The sequence below is a fragment of the Micrasema longulum genome, unplaced genomic scaffold (genome assembly GCF_059751315.1).
Source record: "Micrasema longulum isolate JH-2025_06_02 unplaced genomic scaffold, ASM5975131v1 h1tg001205l, whole genome shotgun sequence".
Classification (NCBI taxonomy): domain Eukaryota; kingdom Metazoa; phylum Arthropoda; class Insecta; order Trichoptera; family Brachycentridae; genus Micrasema; species Micrasema longulum.
The window spans coordinates 37357-58482 of NW_028278392.1; the positions used below are offsets into that span (position 1 = coordinate 37357).

The window sequence follows — 21126 nt, forward strand, 5'->3', positions numbered from 1 at the left end:
ACGTGCGTTTCTTATTATTACTCAAGAAGTCTTGTAAACTTCAAGACGATATACACATTAATGTCTGTTTAGTTCCGTGCAAACGTTTCCTTTATGGACTTGCATAATATTGCCTTCTAGATGCCTATGAACGAGTACTTTTATTTTCAGAAAACTCGGTAAAAGTGCGAACATAAATATGGACGCGTTTGATCTCTCGCAAACAGAACCTCTTTTGATTTATGCTATGCGTATGCTGTAACATCGTAAAACGTTTAATCGTGTTCAAGTCGATTCCTAGGCTAAAAACCTGTTATTTTCCGTCAAAATATGATCGATTATTATCGCCTAAAAGGGGCTTACGAAAGCTCCTACGTAAGTAATTAGTGGTTCGGGCAAATAAAGAGTGCGATCATGAAGTGCTATACGGGGCAGTGGCGAATGGTGATTTTATTTACAGGTAAGCTATAAAAAAATATCATATGTTTGTACCTACATAGAAGGTACATAATATAATGTAAGTAATATATATACACGATAAATTAATATTTTCTGTGGTTCTGTGTGATACAACAACTATCATCCATAAAATCAACTCAAACGACGTAACTTCGTTATATATTAAATTACATAGATATATTATCCATTACTTCAATACATAACTCATTAAAAAATTTATAAAAAATAGCACTATGGGTTCAGTCAATATTGGGTAAGTATTCAATTGTCAATTGACAATTCAATGTCAACAGGCCGAATCGTTCTAGAAATTAATAGTGCTAAAAACGGCCGCGTCGAGCGTCAAATGCCCTGCAATATGACGCATGAAAGAAATTATGGTCTTATGTCAAAAGTACCAACTCAGAGAAAAATAGCCCTTAAGAAAAAATATTGAAATACTTTTTTCCAAATCAAGAATCTTCATATAAAGTTTATATTTGAAGCACTAACTTTGTGATTATTCACTATAATAAAATAAATAAAACAACTTTGTTTTTAACCACTAATTCGTATTTTTCACCGACCGGTTTCAAAGCAAACAAGCTTCTTTGTCAAGGTTAGGTTAGGTTAGGTTAGGTTAGATTAGTTACGTAAACCTTGACAAAGAAGCTTGATTGCTTTGAAAGCGGTCGGTGAAAAAAAAAATAGTGGTTAAAAACAAAGTTGTTTTATTTATTTTATTACAAGAATCTTTAAATAATTTGTGTAATCTGCAAGTTTAATCTAGGAGAAAAACCCGCACTTGGGTTAAGACATTCAAAATATAGTATACTTATTTGTATGAAAAAATAAGCTGGAATAATCGGCTAGTTTCTTGGCTTACCGCAGGCGCTAGGCGCGCTTTATTAATATTAATATTTATATTATGATAAAAATACAAACGGTGGAAATGATCAAAAATAAACTCTAATCATTTATTTGTTTTTCAGTACATACAGTTACAGTAAAACATTATTATGGTTAGTCTAATATAATGGTAAGCTGCGCAAAATAGCTTCTATACGCGGTTCGCCCCTGATACGGGGTCCTGCCCTCGGGTATGGACGATGAAGGCTCATTGAACCAACATTAAAAGAACAATTTTCTCAAAAAATTTGGCTAACAGATACATTAAAACGTGTACCTATACAAAATCCCATGCACTTAATGGCAGTGCCAGCGAATCAAAATTTGGTCACGTATTATTTTTTAACATCTGATGTATGCGAATACTTTATTCCTCGCAAATATTAACCGAGTGCGTTTTGCCCAGCACAGCTCGCGAAGAGAATGCGTCGATTAATCAACTCCCCTAGTCGGCTACTGATAAAGTCAGCAAACAAGAGAAAACTAACAATATTAATTTAAAGTCGAGGTAAAGTCGCTTAACGGGGCGGCACTGGTGCTTCCTACGCGAGAGAAGTGTGATACCCCGCAGTACTCCGCAGGAGTCGTTCGGCAAACGGGCCGAACTAGGAACGCGGAGCGCGCGCGACGAGCGGGAGACGGCTAGTCGCTTCGGGCGCGGTGCCCCGGGTCGGTACTTACGCGAATAATGAAGTAAAGTTAAGAATGCAACAGCCGTCTCGCCGCGGACGCGTCAGTTGAAAAGGCATTCCTGACCGCGTCGGTCGCCGGAACATTCGGATTATTTATACCATGGTTCAATCTCCTTCGGGAAAAACGATCGGGAAAAAGCAAGGCGCGTAAATCATTCTGACTCCTGTTTATCCGTTAAGTGATCGCATTTGTCGCGCGTCCCGTTCAGCACTGACGTCGACTGATACTAAACAAGCCTACCGAGTTTGTACGATTGAGCATTACCGATCGATAAAAAATCAACCAGCCTATCTCGAATAAATCCCGCTTTCCTTCTCGTTAACGACCCGATAAAGGATACCGATAAATGCTGTATATCGCTGGAACATAAACAGTTATCCAGAAGCTGTCGGAGTACTCATTGACCCGCTGAAGGGCAACGCAAGAAGACGATGGTAGCAATGGGCGGCAAGAAGACTTTCTTTCCTGGCCTAGTGTTGTGGCTTCTGTGCGGCTTCTGCAGCGCCCACTACAACAATAATTGGACCTATACTAAATACCATGCCGGGTGAGATTTTTATTGACTTCTTAGTTAGGGCTTTTTGCCACATCAAATTATCGGTGCACGCGACACCCGCACACCGGATTGACGTTCGGAAAAGCGTTTATTTATTCACTAACAAAAAGCTTATTTAATTTAAACAGTCATAAAAACTCACTTGTTGTTTTGGGTTGTTACAAATCTTTTTACCTGTGCATAACTTGTCCCGACATTTTTTTCTAGAAAGTAAGTTTACGTTACTTGTACTGTTAATACTGATATCAATACTGATTTTTTAATTTCTTTAATAAATAAATAATTATACTATATCGTCACTAATTAAACATTAAACAAACGGAAAAAACTTAAAACCCACTTGTTCTCTAAATCATTTGAATAAATCCGTAGCACGTGACAACAAAATAAATTATTTTAATTAAATTACAAATTCAAAAGCTTCAATTAAATTAACTTAACAATAGAATCACCATGTAAAGCGCCCTTGAGGTATTTTATTACGAAAATGGCGCTATATAAGTTATCCATAATTAATTTAATTTAATTAATAGTAAATTTATCTAAAGCTTACTAATATTTATTTATTTACTTGCGTTACTGACTTTTTTTAACCATCACATTTCATGAGAAAAATAAAATATATTACATACAGCAATCAACAAAATCCGAGAGGTTTTCGAATAAGGGAATATTATATTCTAGACATTTAAAGCCTTTTTAATGCCCTTTTATTGGACTAAACACCTGTTTTAGAACACAAAAGAATTGTAAGACTCATTTAAATTTAAGAGGGAAAATTTATAGAATATTATATATCCTTATTCATCGCAACTGATGGTGTATAGGACACTGCATCAAACACCAGATGCAGCGTATCTCGATCACACGCTACATCAGTCTTAAAAAACACCTTGAAGACAATTATTTTGCATCGAGAGGGTCGAAGAACTGGGAATCGAACCCAGGACCTCAAGCATGGTAGACAAACGCGCCAACCACTACACTGCGAGGTGGACTTTAATCCGCTTAATTTCCTATTTTTGTATTTTTACACGAAAGTAACCATCGAGTGAAAAACACTCTGGTTCTCATACAAAACTGTATTCTTCATCCACCTGGATACGCACTTTCCTGATTCTGAGTACCATTACTGTCCGTCTCGTGGTGTAGAGATAAGAGCTTTTTCGTAGCGTAGTGGTAAGTGGAAAGCGTTCGATTCCTGATTTTCCATAGTTTCAAAGGTTTCATATTACGAGTACTGATCATCTTACCATCGTCTAACGAAGAATGGATGTTCAGTGCAATTGGAGTACTTAAGCGTAAGATGTAATATTCTATTCCCCCTTTAAAAAAAATAAGATGATGTTCTATGTTCTATTAAGCACTTTTTTTCTGAATGCTTCCTTAAAAGAGTTCTGAATAAATTTTTATTAGTAAAATCGTTTGTAAATAAGTCGATCTCGTAGTGCAATGGTTGGCGTGTTTGCCTATGATGCTTGGGTTCGATACCTGGCAAAGTTGGTATAAAATACTCGTTTAAATGGATCGATCAAAGCCAACGTGAACATGATCACAATACCAGAGAAAATGTAAAAATCAGACTCCCGTTTAGAAAAAAAGGTGAAGTAACAAAATTCAGTTTTATACAAGACAGCAAAAAAATATTATGACGGGAAAAAAAATTTACGATGAAAGAAAAAAATCAAAATTCGAACTGAAGGTTAAGAAATGTGTGTTAAACAACTTATTAATGAAATATATGTACATTGTTATTATTAAAGCACACATAAAAATATGTTTCTGGGTGGCCTAATTCAAGATTCAAAATAAAAATAATAATAAATAAACAATGAAGGTGTTGTTAATGCTGCAATACCTCTGAACTGGCGAATTTATTTATTTTTTGCACCACAACAGGCCGGAGGCCCAATTACAGTGGTGAATTAGATCACGGAACACCCAGGCTTGAGAAAAATCACATTTTAGTTTTTTTTTTAATGTTCTCACCGGGAATCGAACCCGGAACCTTCCATGCGTGAGTCAAGCGTCTTGACCACTACACCACGGAGGCCGCCAAAAGAAAAAAAACCCATGTGGACCCGTTGACAAAAATGTTTTTCAAGATCGAGTTGAACTTTACATTTTCATGCGTGTTATTTTTTTATTTTTTTTTATTAATGAGCTGATACGAAGTGAGTTTACAGAAGTAAGTTTTTTTTGCTCTGTATTTATTTATTTTAAATCTTCAAGTACAAATAATAGTACTTTGGCGGAATTATTGCTGAAAGCCAACAACATCAACCATCCTCCAGCCAACCCAAAAACAGACTAGTAAAAAAAAGAGTTGGTCAAAAATTTGTACATCAAAAGATACATACAAGAAAAAACCTAATTAATTAAAAATAGCGGATGTTTTTTAATGAGGAGATAAGGGTTGTATTTACTTGAATAAAAGTACATTATGTTAGTATACGTATTAAAGGACGAGGAATTTATAGAAAACTTTAATTGACTTATATATATTTTTTTGTAAAAGTTGTATTTTTGTTACAATGGCTGTTGTTTTCTTTAAATAAACAAAAAAAAGCAGTGCTCTATGCACTTTAAGTATGACGATGATCTCATCGAACTTTTCTAGAGTTTCGACAATCAAACATGGTGTTCAAACATGTGAAAATGCGAGGGAGACAATGTGCAGATAAATAGGAATGAATATATACATTGATGTGGTGGAATGGAATTCTATCCTCTTTGTATACTATTGGCATAAAGGCGTCCGTCAGTCACAATGTTTAAAAAAAGAAGGTGAGCAAGTGGATAAAGGGTAGACCTTTTTACATCCTGTAAATTATTTTCATGGCTAAAAATTGTGTTGCTTTTAATTGCCAAATATCTCCTTATTGTTTTATTTATATTTTATTTTTACTTTTTATGTTTATTCATTTACATTTGTTTTCTTTATATTATTATTACTAGTATTTCTACGTTTGTTTATTTTTTTAATTATAAATGGTATATTCTCTAATTTATATTTGTTCTTCCATTTTTTTATTATTATCGGTATATTTTCAAATTTATATTTATGCTTCAATTTTTATTATTATCGGAGTGTTTTCCAATTTACATTTATGTTTAATTTCTTAATTATCAATGCTGTATTTTAGATTTTTTTTATTCTTCAATTTTTAATATTATCGGTATGTTTTCTAATTTACAGTTTTTATGTCTCATTTCTTAACTATTAATGGTATATTTTGTAATTTATGTTTATGATTGAATTTTTATTATTATAACCTGCTTGTTTTCTAATTTATATTTATATTGAATTTTTTTGATGTAATTGTTGTTCTTTGAATTTATTAATAATCATTTAATGACATTAAAAAAAAAAACATGTAAAAAAAAAGTCTTTCCTAAATACAGGAATTTCCTAGCTAGTCGGGACCTGAGACAAAGAAACTCTGCATTTTAAAACTGTGAAATAAATAAATAAATACTTCGTACCTCGGGAATAATAGTGACACATCTAAATAAAAGTATTTTACAGGCGACCCGTTTCACACACACCCGCAATATCAGTGAACGATCATTCAGTTATTAAAACAAAGGCACATAAAGTTTACTCACTTGCGTCATTTTCTTTTAAATATTTTCAGAAATAACAATGGCATAATGATCATTGCGCTTTTATTATTTATTGAATTTGAATTTAAAAAAAGGATGCCATTAATATTTTTGGTTTTAAGACCACATAGATATTTGAAATCACTAGGAGGATGGATTGTGACTGGGATGGGTCATTAGTGAGTGCATTTAAAAAAAAAAATATTCAACAGTAACACAACAACGCAACGCCGTTTTTCCTCGGGAGTTACCCACAGATAGTTGTCGTGGATCGAGCCTGGGACCTCATTCGCGGTAAGCAAACGCGCTAACCATTAGACAGCGAGGTAAACAAATCAATATTACGATCGTAAAAATGTGCACGATGTACTTATTTCAGTGACCTAATTGTGAAATTCAAATAAGCGCAAGGCAATGGTGCCAATTTGAATGTTTCGCAGACAAAAAAATTGCTTGGAAATTTCTATCTGCTTAATAATTTATTCTGCGTCTGCATTTATTTATACATAATAATAATTATTCTGCGTATTAGAATAAAGGGTAATTATTACCACTTCACTAATTGCATTGACCATTTACTGCGTCAAATTATTATTATTGAATTATTTTGATTATTACTTTTTGCACCACAACAGGCCGGGTGGTCCAAATACAGTGGTGAATTACAGCACAGAAAACCCAGGCTGCGAAAAATCTTTTTCGTGATTTTTGTGATCTCAGCGGGAACCGAACCCGGAACCGTCCGTGTGCGAGTCAAAAGTCTTAACCGTTACACCACGAGAGCCGGCATTATTGAAATATTTGTACAAACTTTATTTAGAAATATTACAACAGAGATGGGAAAGTCTTATTACTGTCATTGGCTTGTGTATCAAGACAGAATGGTGAATGCTCAACCAGCCAATAACAGGTCATATACTCTGTAAATGCCTAGATTTCTACGTTCCCAATATTTTCTACGTTTCTGTTGAGATATTGGTTTCATATGATATTTAGATTTAAAGTTAATATGTAAGTCTGGGCAGGGGCTATGGCATGTTATTGTCTGGTTTGAGTGGCCACTTTACACACTGTGTAACATTGGCATTTTGCCTATGTTTGAACATCCATATTTCTTCAATTCTTCCATCAGATGATTTTTGTGAAGTTAAAGAGCTAAAACCTTTAGTGATATTATTATGTATAATATATAGGTATATATGTCGGCCTCGTGGTGTAGTGGTCACCGCGTTGCCTACCGCGCAAGAGGACTCGGGTTCGATTCCCGACATTTTTATTTATTTATTTATTTTATTTATTAGTTTATACATACAATGTTACAAAATGGCACAAAAAACACTCTGGCAAAATTCTGCTAGTACTAGGAGTAGGCTCAGTATATGAAGGGTCGGCAAGCCAGAAATATTAATACGCCTAATGTTGCAATCGGTTCCTATATGGGCAAATGCCTGTTCTAAGAAACCGATTTGTTGCGGCAAATATGGTTTACGAATATTTTTCCTATAAATAAAAAAAACTATATTGAAGAAATAAAAAAAAAAACAGTTATAGCCCAAAAGAGAAGAAAAGAAAAAAAATTTAAGTTTACATTAAATGTAAAAATACAATTAAATACACAAATATAAAGCATACATACTTCGTACATACATATACACAAATATAAAGCATACATACTTCGTACATACATATACACATACATACATATATACACACATATACATACATATACATATATATACACACATTCATACACGATATATATGCACATGCGAAAATACAATAAATTTATATATGATTCAATGGGATAGCATAATATTTAGATTACTATCTTCAATAAATTCTCCGATTCCTTACTTCCAATGTCTGTCAACCAAATTTTTAAATTTCTTTTCAAAACTGATGGTTTATCAGATTTCCAAAAAGACGGTATCAGGTTGTATAGTTTAGGTCCGTTATATAGAAATGATTTTTGGATGGTTGATTTGAAATATTTATTTATAAGGGTGTTTTCACACGAGAATATTTCATAGTCCCTGGACTGGTACCTGAAGCGTAAGACTGATCATCTTAACTTCATGTACAAAAAATGATCAAGGTTTACCAATGCAGTGCTCTATTATTTCCGCACTATTAGGTGCGGAAAGGGAATGATGATGATGATATAGGTACGAGTATATATACTTTTATTTAAATTCATTTTAAATAAAGGGTAACCTTGTACAAACAACTCTTTTGAAAATAAACGAAATTGTAGGGTTCTCTTCCAAAGTTGACTACTTTCAAAATATGGTAAATTGAGTTTTCACATCATCGTATAGATTTGCGGACGCAAAACATGTTGATTCATTTCTTTTTCGCCAAAACTACTAACCACTAACTTTGAGTGATTTTGTAATTTCAAAAATTAGTTATTTTTATAAAACGAGTTTTTTCCGATACGAACATATTTATATTCCCAAAAAACGGACTGTTTTCTTTTATTTTGGGAAAAAATCAAAACGAAAAATGGATTTTTCAAACTTTAATTGGGGTAGGTGGACACACCCATTTTTTTAGGAATTATACTCGTACTCGTCATACCTACTTAACGGTTTCCGTGTCTAATAATTTTTTTACTTCGAAGGGTATCTATAATAAAAAATATCGATTCTTAAAAAGTTCGAATTTGAAAATAGTCGTTCTCTGAACATACATAATGTATTTATTATTTTAAGGAACTTGTTTAGAAAATAAAAATTAAAGTAAATCAAACTCCCTCATTAAACACGAGTTTTTACTCTATTATAGAGGTAAAAAAAGAGCTTATTTGCTATCATAATTACAAAATTGAGGATTGTTAAGATGTATAGGGAAATATCACATACTACGAATACCGATAAAAATATATTAAATGGATTTAGAATAATTAATTGTAGTTTCAAAATCAATATGGAAATTGTGGAAAAATGTTTTCATACATAAATGTGAAAAATAAATTTCATAAAATACGTTGCAAGAAAAACGTGACATGTTTGACCTTGGTTGTTGTGACGTCAATATTCTTAATAATGTTCAAAGTAAATAATTTTAACGGCCGGAAACAAATAAACATGAATCGTGATGAATTAGGGGCGTGGCCAATGTAATGGCCGTTTTTGCGGGAATCAAAATTACAAATTTAAATATATTTTTTATGCTAATAATAATTAGCGAAATTTTTTTTTTAGTGAATAGTATTTTATGGACCTTTATTACTTTAAAGATAAATTTTAAAAAGCCTGATATTTCCCTTTTATGGGTGACAGGATGACGCAAAACTAATCCCAGAGTTGCCCTTTTTGCCGAAATTGCCTAGACTACTAAAAATGTCCAAATATGTACCGACAGTGAGTAGTTACATTAAATGCATTTTCATGTAAGAGATATAGGAGTTATTTTACACCGATTTGTACCATCAGAGAGCAAAGGGTTTAGCCATGAAATTGGTCAGTACTACAGCCGTTTACCGTAGTAAAATTGATTCAGATACACAATGATTATGATAGTGGCAGCCTACGCGGTGCAATGTCTAAGCTTGACTGTCGCATTAAAGATTTCGGGGTCGATTTCCGATGAGAACGCAACAATTAAATATGATTTTTCCCATTGCGGTGATTCACCACTGTAATTGGGCCTTCTGGCATATAGTGGTGCAAATAATTGTGATAATATTCATAATATGTGAAAGCATTAGACAGAGTAAAACACACAGATTTGATTAAAATAACGAGAAGGATGAGAGAATAATAAAACACCCATATTAGAACCAAAGCGCTATTATTAAACTGGAAAATGGAAATACTTCACAAAGTATTCCCATTCAGCGAGGGGTCCCACAGGGTTGTGTTCTCTCGCCTACTTTGTTTAACCTGTACTCTGACTCGGTCTTCGAAAAAGCGCTGACCGATACAAATCTCGGTGTGAACGTAAACGGTGTAGCCATCAATAATATTAGATGTGCAGATGACACCGTTCTAATTGCAGACAATGTACAAGACCTTCAAGAACTGCTTGATAAGATTGACTCCGTCGGTGAACGTTTGGGCTTAAATATTAATGGAAACAAAACTAAACTTATGGTTTTAGCCAAGAGAGTCGTTCAAATGTAAATCTTCAACTAAAGGGTGTCAATATTGAGAGATTGAAACAGTTTAGGTACTCGGGCATTATCGTCGTTGAGAATCCAGATCCCGACGTTTAGATAAAATGCAGAATAGAAGCGGCCCAAACAGCATTTAACAAAATAAAAAACCTTTTTTGTGACGATAATATAAACCTTAATCTGAGACAAAAAATGGTCAAAAGTTATATACGGTCTGTCTTACTGTACGGTGTAGAGGCGTGGACTCTAAAATTTAATATTATAACCGCCTTGAAGCATTTGAAATGTGGATCGACCGTAGAATGTTCAGAATATCTTGGGCCGATATGATAACCGACAATGAGACAACGGAGACAACGAGTAGAGGCAATACTAATAGAGAACTGTTTACCGCCTAAGATATCATATTTTGGCCATGCGTTGAGAGGTGATAAATATGGCATACTTCAGCTTGTCATGAACGGGAAGATCGAAGGACGCAGAGGGGTCGGAAGACAACAGCTTTCCTGGCTTCGAAACATCCGAGCATGGACCAGGATAAGATCTTTGGAGGAGCTGTTTCGCACTGCTCAGGATAGGGAAGCTTTCTCTCGAGTGGTCGTCAACGTCAGGAGAGACCCGACATGACACGTAAAGAAGAACAAAAATTTAAAATAATAAAACGTACGCAAAAAAGTCATTAAAAAGTAGTCTTAGTGGGTAAAGTGATATACCACAGACCTTGAATTTCGTTGCTTCCCATATAATACCTTCATCTCTGTTGCGATATAAATATGTCTATGAAAATACTATCCTATCTTTAAAAATATTTACCATTCTGTCTATGTTTGAACAACTATATTCTTTCAATTATTTCATCTGGAATGTTACACAGTGTGACAGGTTATAAGACCTGTAAATGCCTAGACTTGCACACTCGCTTCTATAAAATATTTTTCATCTCTGTTGTAATAACCAAGGCGGTTTAATCCAGTTATTGTCTACAAGAATTTGGATAGTCTTAAAACATTGTTGATAATTATATCATTATTTTAAAAATAGTTTTACGTGACGTCATTGAATGTTGTTGTTTTTCCGTGTCATACTTACTTACACCGGATGATGGGTAATTTCATATCAAATGTAATCATTCGTCAACATGCCTGCCTGCCAAACGTCGTCTTGTTATTATAAAATTAACAGAACATAAAATCAGTAATAAGTACCGTGAAAAAATGTAACATTGTTTTTACCTATGTACTTATTCGGTGGAAGTGTGCGAAGTGTGCGTGTGTTTAATGAGCTCAAATTCTTTCGTGCAAAAAAACAGCAAAGTTTATATAAATTCAATTGTACCCGCGAAAAATGACATTTGTCACTTATAAATTAAAAATAAAACAAAACTTTATTCATGACTTATCCGAAAAGTGCTTACCATCGTAATAAATTAACTCTTCTGTAAAATTTGCCATCATTTGCACTGGGAAACTGTTTTTTTTAGCAAGTGAAAACGTTAAAAAAAACGGTGTTTGAAGAAAAAGGTTTTTGACAGTTGTTTCAAGATCTGTTCGGTTGCTACGCACTGCTATTGGTTGACGGTGTCGTCATTTGGCTCGCGCTAATACAATTGCAGACCAAAATTTACAAGGCGTCGACAACTATACCACAAAACTATCCAAATCACCCATTGTTAATAAACATCATGAATTGCAAAATTTGCTTAAAAAACATGAGCCCAACGAGGACTCTAAAGTGCTGATGCTATGTGAGCGCGCACCATTCATTTTTGGGTACTTACTCTACTATTTTTAAAAGAATGTTCCAAATTTCACGCGCGAATTGGAAGTGTCAATCATGCAAACTGCAGGAACCACGCTCTAGATCTTCGAGCCCTCGTGTGATTACAAGTCAACTTTCTACGTCACCTTCTGCACAATCTTCTCGCCTAGTGCCCTTGACGATACATGCCCCACAAATCATAGCTTCGGCTCTTGGGGAAAGACTGGGTGAATTGATGAAATCGATGATCGAGAAATCAATTAGCTCCTTGATGTTAAAAATAAAGAAAGTAATTAAATACGAAGTTAGCGCTGCGCTAGATTCATTTGCTTTCGATGTAAATTACAAAATTACAGAACTTGAAGGCAAACTTTTACAGCCCCAGGTATGTATTACCGAGCTAGAAAACCAGTTCGGTGTACATCACAAAGGCTCCGAGTAAATAAGAGGAGTACCGGAAATGAGCGATGATTCACCCTTTGATATCCTGATGAGGACTGCTAAGCTTGAGAGTGTTTCTGAAGCCCGATGATATTGAGTTTGCACATCGCGTGCAATCTTTTAAACCAGAGGGCGGACGTCTAAAATCCATACTTGGCTAATTGAAAAACGGACAGCTTAAAGACAATATTTTATCTGGATTTCTGAAACGGAAAAATGTCTCATCAGCAAATATTGTCCTACCCGGTGTATCCAAGAAGATTTTTGTTTACGTCCATTTGATTCCGACAAGCAAGTTTTTTTTTAAAGATTGTTGATTATTGTGTTATTTTTTTAAGTTCAATTATATCTGGGCGAGGAATTGTAATATTTATGCAAGAAAATCCGACGAATCATTACGAATCCATATAAGAAACAAATCGGATTTCATTAAACTCTTATCATCGATCTGACTAATGAAAATTTGTTTGAAATAAACTGGATTCAACAATTCTTCGGCTTATCGTTGGAGGATACCGTCTCCAGGCTTTATATTATATTGATGAATTGATTGTAACACACATTCCTCTTGACACACGTAATCGCAAACGTTCATATCCCACTTAGTTTGGCTACTCTTTGTTAAATATAATTAAAGAAAAAAATAAAGTTCCTTCTCCTCCTTCTCAAATACCTTCTCAAATACGACGAGTTTGCTTTGTTGCGTCATCGGCAAAAATTACTTCAGGAAGACTGCTTTAAAAAAAAAGTTGTATCGATACAAAATAACATCAAATCAAACCCCAAGCAACTCTAGTCATATTTAAAAGAACGTCGCGGTGGCTCTGCTTACCCTAAATCCGTCGAGGATAGTGATAAAAAATATGACAGTGGTTAGTCTGTCAAGGGTTTAATGATTTCTATAGATCTATCTTCGGCAAACCTTTCACTTTATACGGAATTTTTCCGGAGAAAATCTTGCACCGCCATATTGTGAAGATGGCAGTTTAATACATAAAATCGAAAATACTAAAAGGGAGGTAGGCAAGCTATTGTCTACACTCGAAGTAAATGGAGGTGTTGAAAGTGACAGAGTGCCTCCATATTTTATTGTAAAATGTGCAAAATCGTTATGTATCCCTCTCAATATAATAATTAATTTATCTCTCAAGCAAGGATATTTTCCCCTGAAATGGAAAGATGCTTATATTTTACCAAAGATTTCTAATTAAAGAGGTATTTCTATAGTTAATACTTTTAGTAAAATGTGCGAAAAAACAGTTTTTTTCTCGTATTTATCAAATGATAGTTAAAGGAATACCTCCTCAAGAACATGGGCTTCTTAAAGGTAAATCCACCATCTCCGACTTGAAAGAGTTGAAAGATTATTTCTTTTTTTGCATGGACAAACTCGAGCAGGTTGATATAATCTACACAGACTTCAAAAAAGCTTTCGACCGAGTGGATCACATAATTTTTATGAGAAAACTTTTAAACTTGGGTGTAAACGGCGAGGTTCACAGATGGATCTCATCTCTGTGTAGATTCGAAAACACGAAGCTTTGTTCAAATAATCAATCAGCTAACAACTAACTTTTTCTTTTTAAATTCCAGGAGACATGTTTGTTCTTCCCAAAGAGACGTGAATAAACACGCCAAACTGGTGCAGGCTCATCCAAAAACATTGTTCAAGCCTTATTCACAGAGATGTCACAATAATCAAATATGTCAAGGAGTTCGGTAAGTGATTTATATTTAGCAATGTTTTATTTTTAATTGAAGTTTTGTCTAAGCTTATTACAATTTTACAACAAAATTTCTAAAAAGGTAGGATTTTTAAATTGACCATGAAAAAATCTCGGTTTAAATAAAAGTAATCTACTTTTTAAAGCAATCGTTTTGCCGTATATCAATTATTGTTCTAGTGTTTTCGTTCTGAGCACTGAAAATCAATATAATGTCACGCAGAAAGCTCAGAAAAGGGGAATGAGGACGATATTGAGACGTGGAAGATAGACAAAGATTCAACATATATTGACGGTACTGAACAAGCTTTCGGTAAAGCAAAGAGTAATTTTAAAAAACTATCGTATTAATATTTCAATTAAAAAATTAATTTTTGCCCAAATACAAATGTTATGGGATGTTAAGCGTAGTAAGGAAATTCATCGCTATCCTACGAGGGGAAGTGAAGGTTTCAGGCAACTTACTTAAAGTATTTAATGCTTGGCCAAAAGAGATTAGGGATGCTAGGTTTATCGCAACGTTTCAAAATGTGGAAATCATACGATTTTGCCATTTTAAAACGAATGTTCTTTTTAATCGCGCAATAATAAAAACATAAATTAGATAAAAACGATATATTTTAAGGTATTTCTGTTAAAAAATATATTTTATGTAACTAAAATATAATTACTTTTAGACCGGCAGATTATTCCATTTCAAATATAGACTAAACTTAGGTATCTGGGATCTCAATAAAGACTAAGTATCGAACTTAAATTTGTTTGAATAATTTGACGATAATAAATTGATCATGAAAGTGGCCGAAGAATTTATTTTTTTTATTTTGAAAAGAAATACAACATTTCAAATCACATACATTTTTGTGACATTTTCCTTTATTTCTACGTGAAATTGTGTCTGCGGTAATACTTTTAAAAGAATATTTATATTCAAATATTTTATTTGAAACCTTTTTTTATAGAATTGTATTCTTTTTTTAATAATTCTGGTTGTAATATTCAATTTATAACAATATCGTATTAACATTTTTGTGACCTTTTTACCTGCCCTTATCGGTACCGGTAAAACTTTGCTTCGGCCACTTTCATGTTCAATTTATTATCTTCAAATTATTCAAACAAATTTAAGTTCGATACTTAGTCTTTATTGAGATCCCAGATACCTAAGTTTAGTCTAAATTTGAAATGGCGTAATCTGCCGGTCTAAAAGTAATTATATTTTAGTTACATAAAATTTTTGAGTATATTTTTTAACAGAAATACCTTATAAAAATATTGTTTTTATCTTGTGTTGGCAAAATAAATCTTAGTTTTCATTTTTCTAATACAGTCTGTCAATAATATAATCAAAAAATTCAAAGTGATGATTGTGTGTATTTATTTATAAATGCTGTGTTATGCAGGTGGCCATTAACTATATTAAATTTTGAGTACATTTCAATGAAGGTGGCCGATCACAATTTTTTTTTTTTTTTTAATGTTCTGATGTTTCGATGAATTTTATCTGTCTTCAATATTCTGTATGCTCAAATTTGTTTTCATTCAGTTATTTGTGCATTAGACTGAGAAGAAAAATTGAGAAAACTTTCTAAAATTGAGAAGATGTACGATTTAGACATCTTCAACGACTCAGCTCTCTGCTACAAACGGAAGCTGAGTCTTATAGATTTTAATGTTTAGTATTACTAATATTATTATTGTTATTATTGGAGCACATAAGAGAATTTGCTTATGTGTGCCCTACTTCAAAGTTTAAAGTTACTGTAATATTAGTATCATTTAGCCTCTTTGAAAATAAACAGAAACAATTAATACTAAACTAGGTACTACCAGAATACACACTACATAAACACCACATCTTATACACATCACTCCATACACCTCACTCCACGCACTACATTTCATACTCACAACAATAAAAACACAATCGCTAGTAAATTCACACAAAGCACAATTTTTTCTTACATCTTGTTGTACTGTTAGATAGTTGTTTCATATATTGTGTTGTGTACGTAATTGGTGCTGTGTTAGGTTTATTTTTTGTTCGTAATATTGTCTAGATTTATATTAACATAGCACTGTGTGCACAACATTAAATTTAAACAAATAAACAAATAGACTGTATTTATCACTGTATTTATGTTGGTCAATCACTGTACTAGTACCTAGTTTTTCGCAAATGCCGAACTAATCATTAATAAAACACGACAAGAAGTATGGAACTTGCTCTTAAATATTATAAAGATCATAATGGATTATTACGCTTTGCTGTTAGAGAATTCTGTGTCCCGCGATCAAGTTTACAAACCAAATTGAAGAATTTTATCATTTGGACCATATGCATACTGAAGTCTTAAAAGTTTATTTCCGAAAGGCATGTGGATTCATTTAACGCAAATGCTACTTGAAATGTTTAGATAAAAACATTCATAAAACCAATGAAATTGAGTCTCATGACACTGTTTTATCGAAAAGAGTTTGGCAAAGAAATCATTGCAAGTTTGTTGATAAAATTATATTAGAGAAAAACAAACTAAGAAAATTTTCGTTCTCTGTAAATTGTTAGTGACTAACAACCCTGCGCCAAAGAATTTAGAAATATCCACAACTGATCAATTGAATGAACCAGGGCCGTCAAACACCGAAGCCGAAAATACTCGTGGGTCATCAAGCAATCTACATGACGTTTTATTATGGCCTGATACACCAAAAAGGAAAGGAAAACGATCAACGAAGAGAACACTGTTTGCTATGAAAAATACAGGGCAATATGTGAAGAAAAAATAATAAAAAAATAAAAGGTCATCATCATCATTCCCTTTCCGCACCTAATGGTGCAGAGGGCACTGCATTGGTACACCAATCGCAGCGTATCTTAATTATTTTTGTCACATGAAAAATAGCGTGGATGCTCGGACTAGAGAGAGATAATTATTCTTATGCTGAAATAGAGTCAATGTTAAATATTTCTAGTCTACAAAAACGTAGAACTAATATTGACTCCATATATATGTTCGGCATACTAAATGGTATAATCGATGTTCCATCATTACTGGGACAAGTAAAATTCAATATTCCGACTCGTAGATTGAGAAACAACGAAGTACTGTTCATCGATCAGCATAGAACAAACTATGGCCTAAATTCTCCAATGACCCGCCTTTGTCGTATTGTTAACTCAAGACAGGATCTGGACTTTTTTGGTTTAAGTTTACAACGATTTAAACGAGCACTAAATAAATAGTCCAGATCTTGTCTCGATGTCCCTTATGTTTGTCAATGCTTCTTTCTTTTTTCTTTAAATGTTTTAAACTACTCTTTTATTGTGATATTTAAACCTTATAAATTGTATACATGGACAATGTCCGTTAATAAATAAGTACCAGTCCAAGGACTATGAAATATTCTAGTGTGAAAACACCCTTTTAAATAAATATTTCATATCAACCATGTCGGAAATCGAACCCGAGACCTCTTGCATGGCAGGCTAACTAAAACTAATTTAAAAATAAAGCGATTACGGAAAAAAGTAAAGATATTGATTGTGTTTTATCTTCAAAAAAGCCATGAAAAACATAAAAAAATTACAGTGTTCTAAATTAAATGCGTGTTCACATGCAAATTGCATTACAGCCAGTCATGAAATCACATATTCCAGGTGGTGAAATAATTTATCTTTTCCTTTATCACGAGTGTTTCATTTTAGAAGATGATCTGAAAACTTGCGATGAAAATGACACAGAAATGAATCGTTTGACTGCTATGATAACGAGGAAATAGATGATTCGTTTGACAAGGAGATAGATTAATTTTTTGATAACTTACGGCAGATTCCATAGAACGTTCACAAGTATTATTATTTTTGTAGTTTTCCGATTATTTGCCGAATGCTGTTGAAATGCGATCCCTCGGGCGAATGTGCGGAAAAACAATGTATGATAGGTGCCCTAATGTCGAAATTAGAGCAGAATGCAAGGCTGAGTTAAGCATTATCGACAAAATTAAGAAAGGTCTTTTGCGATGGTTCGGTCGTGTGGAGCGAATGAATGATGAAAGAACGGCTAAAAAGATTTATGATGCGAATGTGTCTGGTTGTAGAAGTCGAGGAAGGCCGAGAAAGACATGGCATGATCAAGTACAACAAATTCTTGAAAGTGGTCATGTGAAAAGTCGGAATAATCGACGTGCGTGCATGAGAAGATGTATGAATGTGAAGGAAGCAAAGGAAGTGTGCCAGGACAGAGTGGTGTGGCGTTCTATCCTCTCTGCCTACCCCTCTGGGGAAATGGCGTGATGGTTAGTTAGTTAGTTAGTTAGTTACCTATTAATAAACAAATATAAACATTAATATCGTTAAAGTGATAAAATGATTGTTTCTTATTGTTTTAAGTTTTAAAATATTCTTATTTAGCTATTCGGTTAAATAAAAACAATGCTTCATATTCATATCTAGAAAATAATAAAATTCAAAAAACATTAAAAAAAGCATTATGTAGGTACTCGTAGATATCTGCATACTTATTTTGTTTTTTCAATAAATAAAACGTTGATTTTTTAATTATATTTGTTACTTTTAACTCAAATTAAATAAATAAAATCACACAAGCAACAACAAAAAACTTCATACGCCTTGAAAATGGAAGTTGACAGATGACAGTTACAGATGCGCGCGCAGATCTTTGTTCAAATATTGGTTGAAAATGGGAGGCGTTATTGCTTTTTGGAATATGACCGCATATTTCATCCAATTTGTGTATTTGCGAGACAATATTTACTGGACCAAATTCTGCACAAAATCTTGTACCATTTACCGACCAATATAAAAGGGTTTAGTCAGAGCAATATTTATTTATTTATTTTATTTAATTGGAAAGCCAACAGACACTTATAAATTATAAGATACAATTGTATTATAAATCCATATCATATAGTCCAATTAGAATCTTCCACATAATATTGTTATTGTAAATGTTGTCACATAAAAATTATACATTATAACATAAAATAACTAATAATACAAAACTTATAATATTACATTAATTCTATATTTTAATATTATGAACTTATAATATCCTGATAGACAGTACGCCTATTTACTTGTACGATGGCAGTAATTATGTATGTTCATTATGTATTGTGCTTTCTTATTATTCGTTTCTGTAGTATTTTTTATTATTTTACAGTATTGATTTATCAGCTTTCAAAATAAGTAGGCATAATATCATAAATGTTTCTTAGTTAACAGGCTTTTATCTTTTTGTATCATGCTCTGGAAAGGTAGCGCCGATTTTGTTATAATGGAATCGCCCAATGGAAGAATTTACTATCAGCACATATAATATAAGTAACACAATTTTTATTTCTATTATGTTGTACTTTACAAAATAAAACATACAAAAATCCTGTCACATCAAAACCCACCATGATCGGTATAAGCACAATATCACATTGACAAAAATGACAGTTAAAATATTTACAACCAGGGCCGCCTTAGGCTATATAATATATACGGGCACACAGAGGTTAGGGCTTTTAGAAACGGACTTATTTAGAATTTCGAGGACCGAATCAGGACGGGGGCCCTGGGTTCGTACCCCACGTGCCCTTACGTGTCCTTATGGGAAAGATAGCCCTGTTTATAACACAAAAACAAAATATAGAAAAAGATGGCTACTTGCCCGTTCAGCGACGCTTGAAAACGCATGTCCTCCGAGCCGTCAGTTCTGCCATGCGCGAAGACACGACTAAAAAATCTCCTTGCTTGTTTTTCAAACACATCACTTTTTCCAAACACATTATTTAATCGGTTTCGAAGGAAAAAATAAAAGGATTTTACACTTATTTGATTTCAGTAGAAAGTATTTTATGATTATAAAGAAAAATGGTCGCCACGTTCTTAAAATTTACCGACACTCGTTAATTTATATTAATGTACTAATTTCATCCCGCGATGTGAACATAGATGATACACAACATCCCTCGCAAATATTGAATTCAACCGATAACTTTAAAAAACTTTAGAATTAAAGAAAAGAAATACGATCACTCGACAGCCGAACTTTTTGCGATGCTGTCAATGTACTACCAACAGATAAAAAAGTAGGCTTCGCGCGAATTACAGTTTCTAGAGTCACATCTTTCTTTTTCCAGGAATTCAATTAGGGGTGGGCTACACATTTTTTTCAATGCAATTATCGCTTTAGGTTAAATTGAAACAAAATATGTTTATCAATACAGTTTTTTTATAATATGCACAAACATACATATATTTATTCATTTACACACAACGCATTATAATTAATAAAATTTAATTTAATTATATGTGAATATATACGTAATACATTCATTATTAACTATATTCATTTTTTTATACACAAAATTAGTTAGATTAAATATTTTCTTAATCTAATGCGTAAATATCAATTAATTATTATTAATTCAAATAAATTAAAAGATCTGAATCTGATCATAAGTGACATATAACTTATAAAAACTTAATATAATTTATAAAAAAACAAGCCGGTTTTTGTGGCTTGTTGGTGGAGGTTTTTACTAATACTTACCATCATAATGTAGCTTGGAACCCATGTATCTACAGATATAACAATTGGAATGATCAGTACATGCACGATGCGTAATCATTTTTATACGTGCATTTTATTAATTCAAACAAAATAAAATTAAAAAGATATCCGTATACTGTTATTCATATTTGTTGCAGTATACACTCTTGATTTAGTAGCTACATTCTTATTGTGCTATAGTCAAACAAAATTTATTTACGTTAAATTAAAAATACTGGGTACTAAATGGTTAAGAGTTAAACCACCATATTTTAATGAGTATTACATATTTTTGAGACTACTAAACTACCAATATGCATGATGTATATGTTATAGTTG

General features: G+C 33.0%; 1 protein-coding gene across 2 annotated transcripts in view; it reads left to right on the forward strand.

The window, feature by feature from the left end:
• Positions 1-2061: 2061 nt before the first annotated feature.
• LOC148276534 (epidermal growth factor-like protein 8) overlaps positions 2062-21126 on the forward strand; it is a 49650-nt gene continuing 30585 nt past the window's right edge. For both annotated transcript variants that reach the window (XM_088234118.1, XM_088234117.1), the window contains exons 1-2: positions 2062-2566; positions 14094-14219. In XM_088234118.1, the coding sequence (XP_088090244.1) occupies positions 2451-2566; positions 14094-14219 (242 nt within the window). In that variant the 5' untranslated portion in view covers positions 2062-2450. The remainder of the gene's footprint in view (positions 2567-14093; positions 14220-21126) is intronic.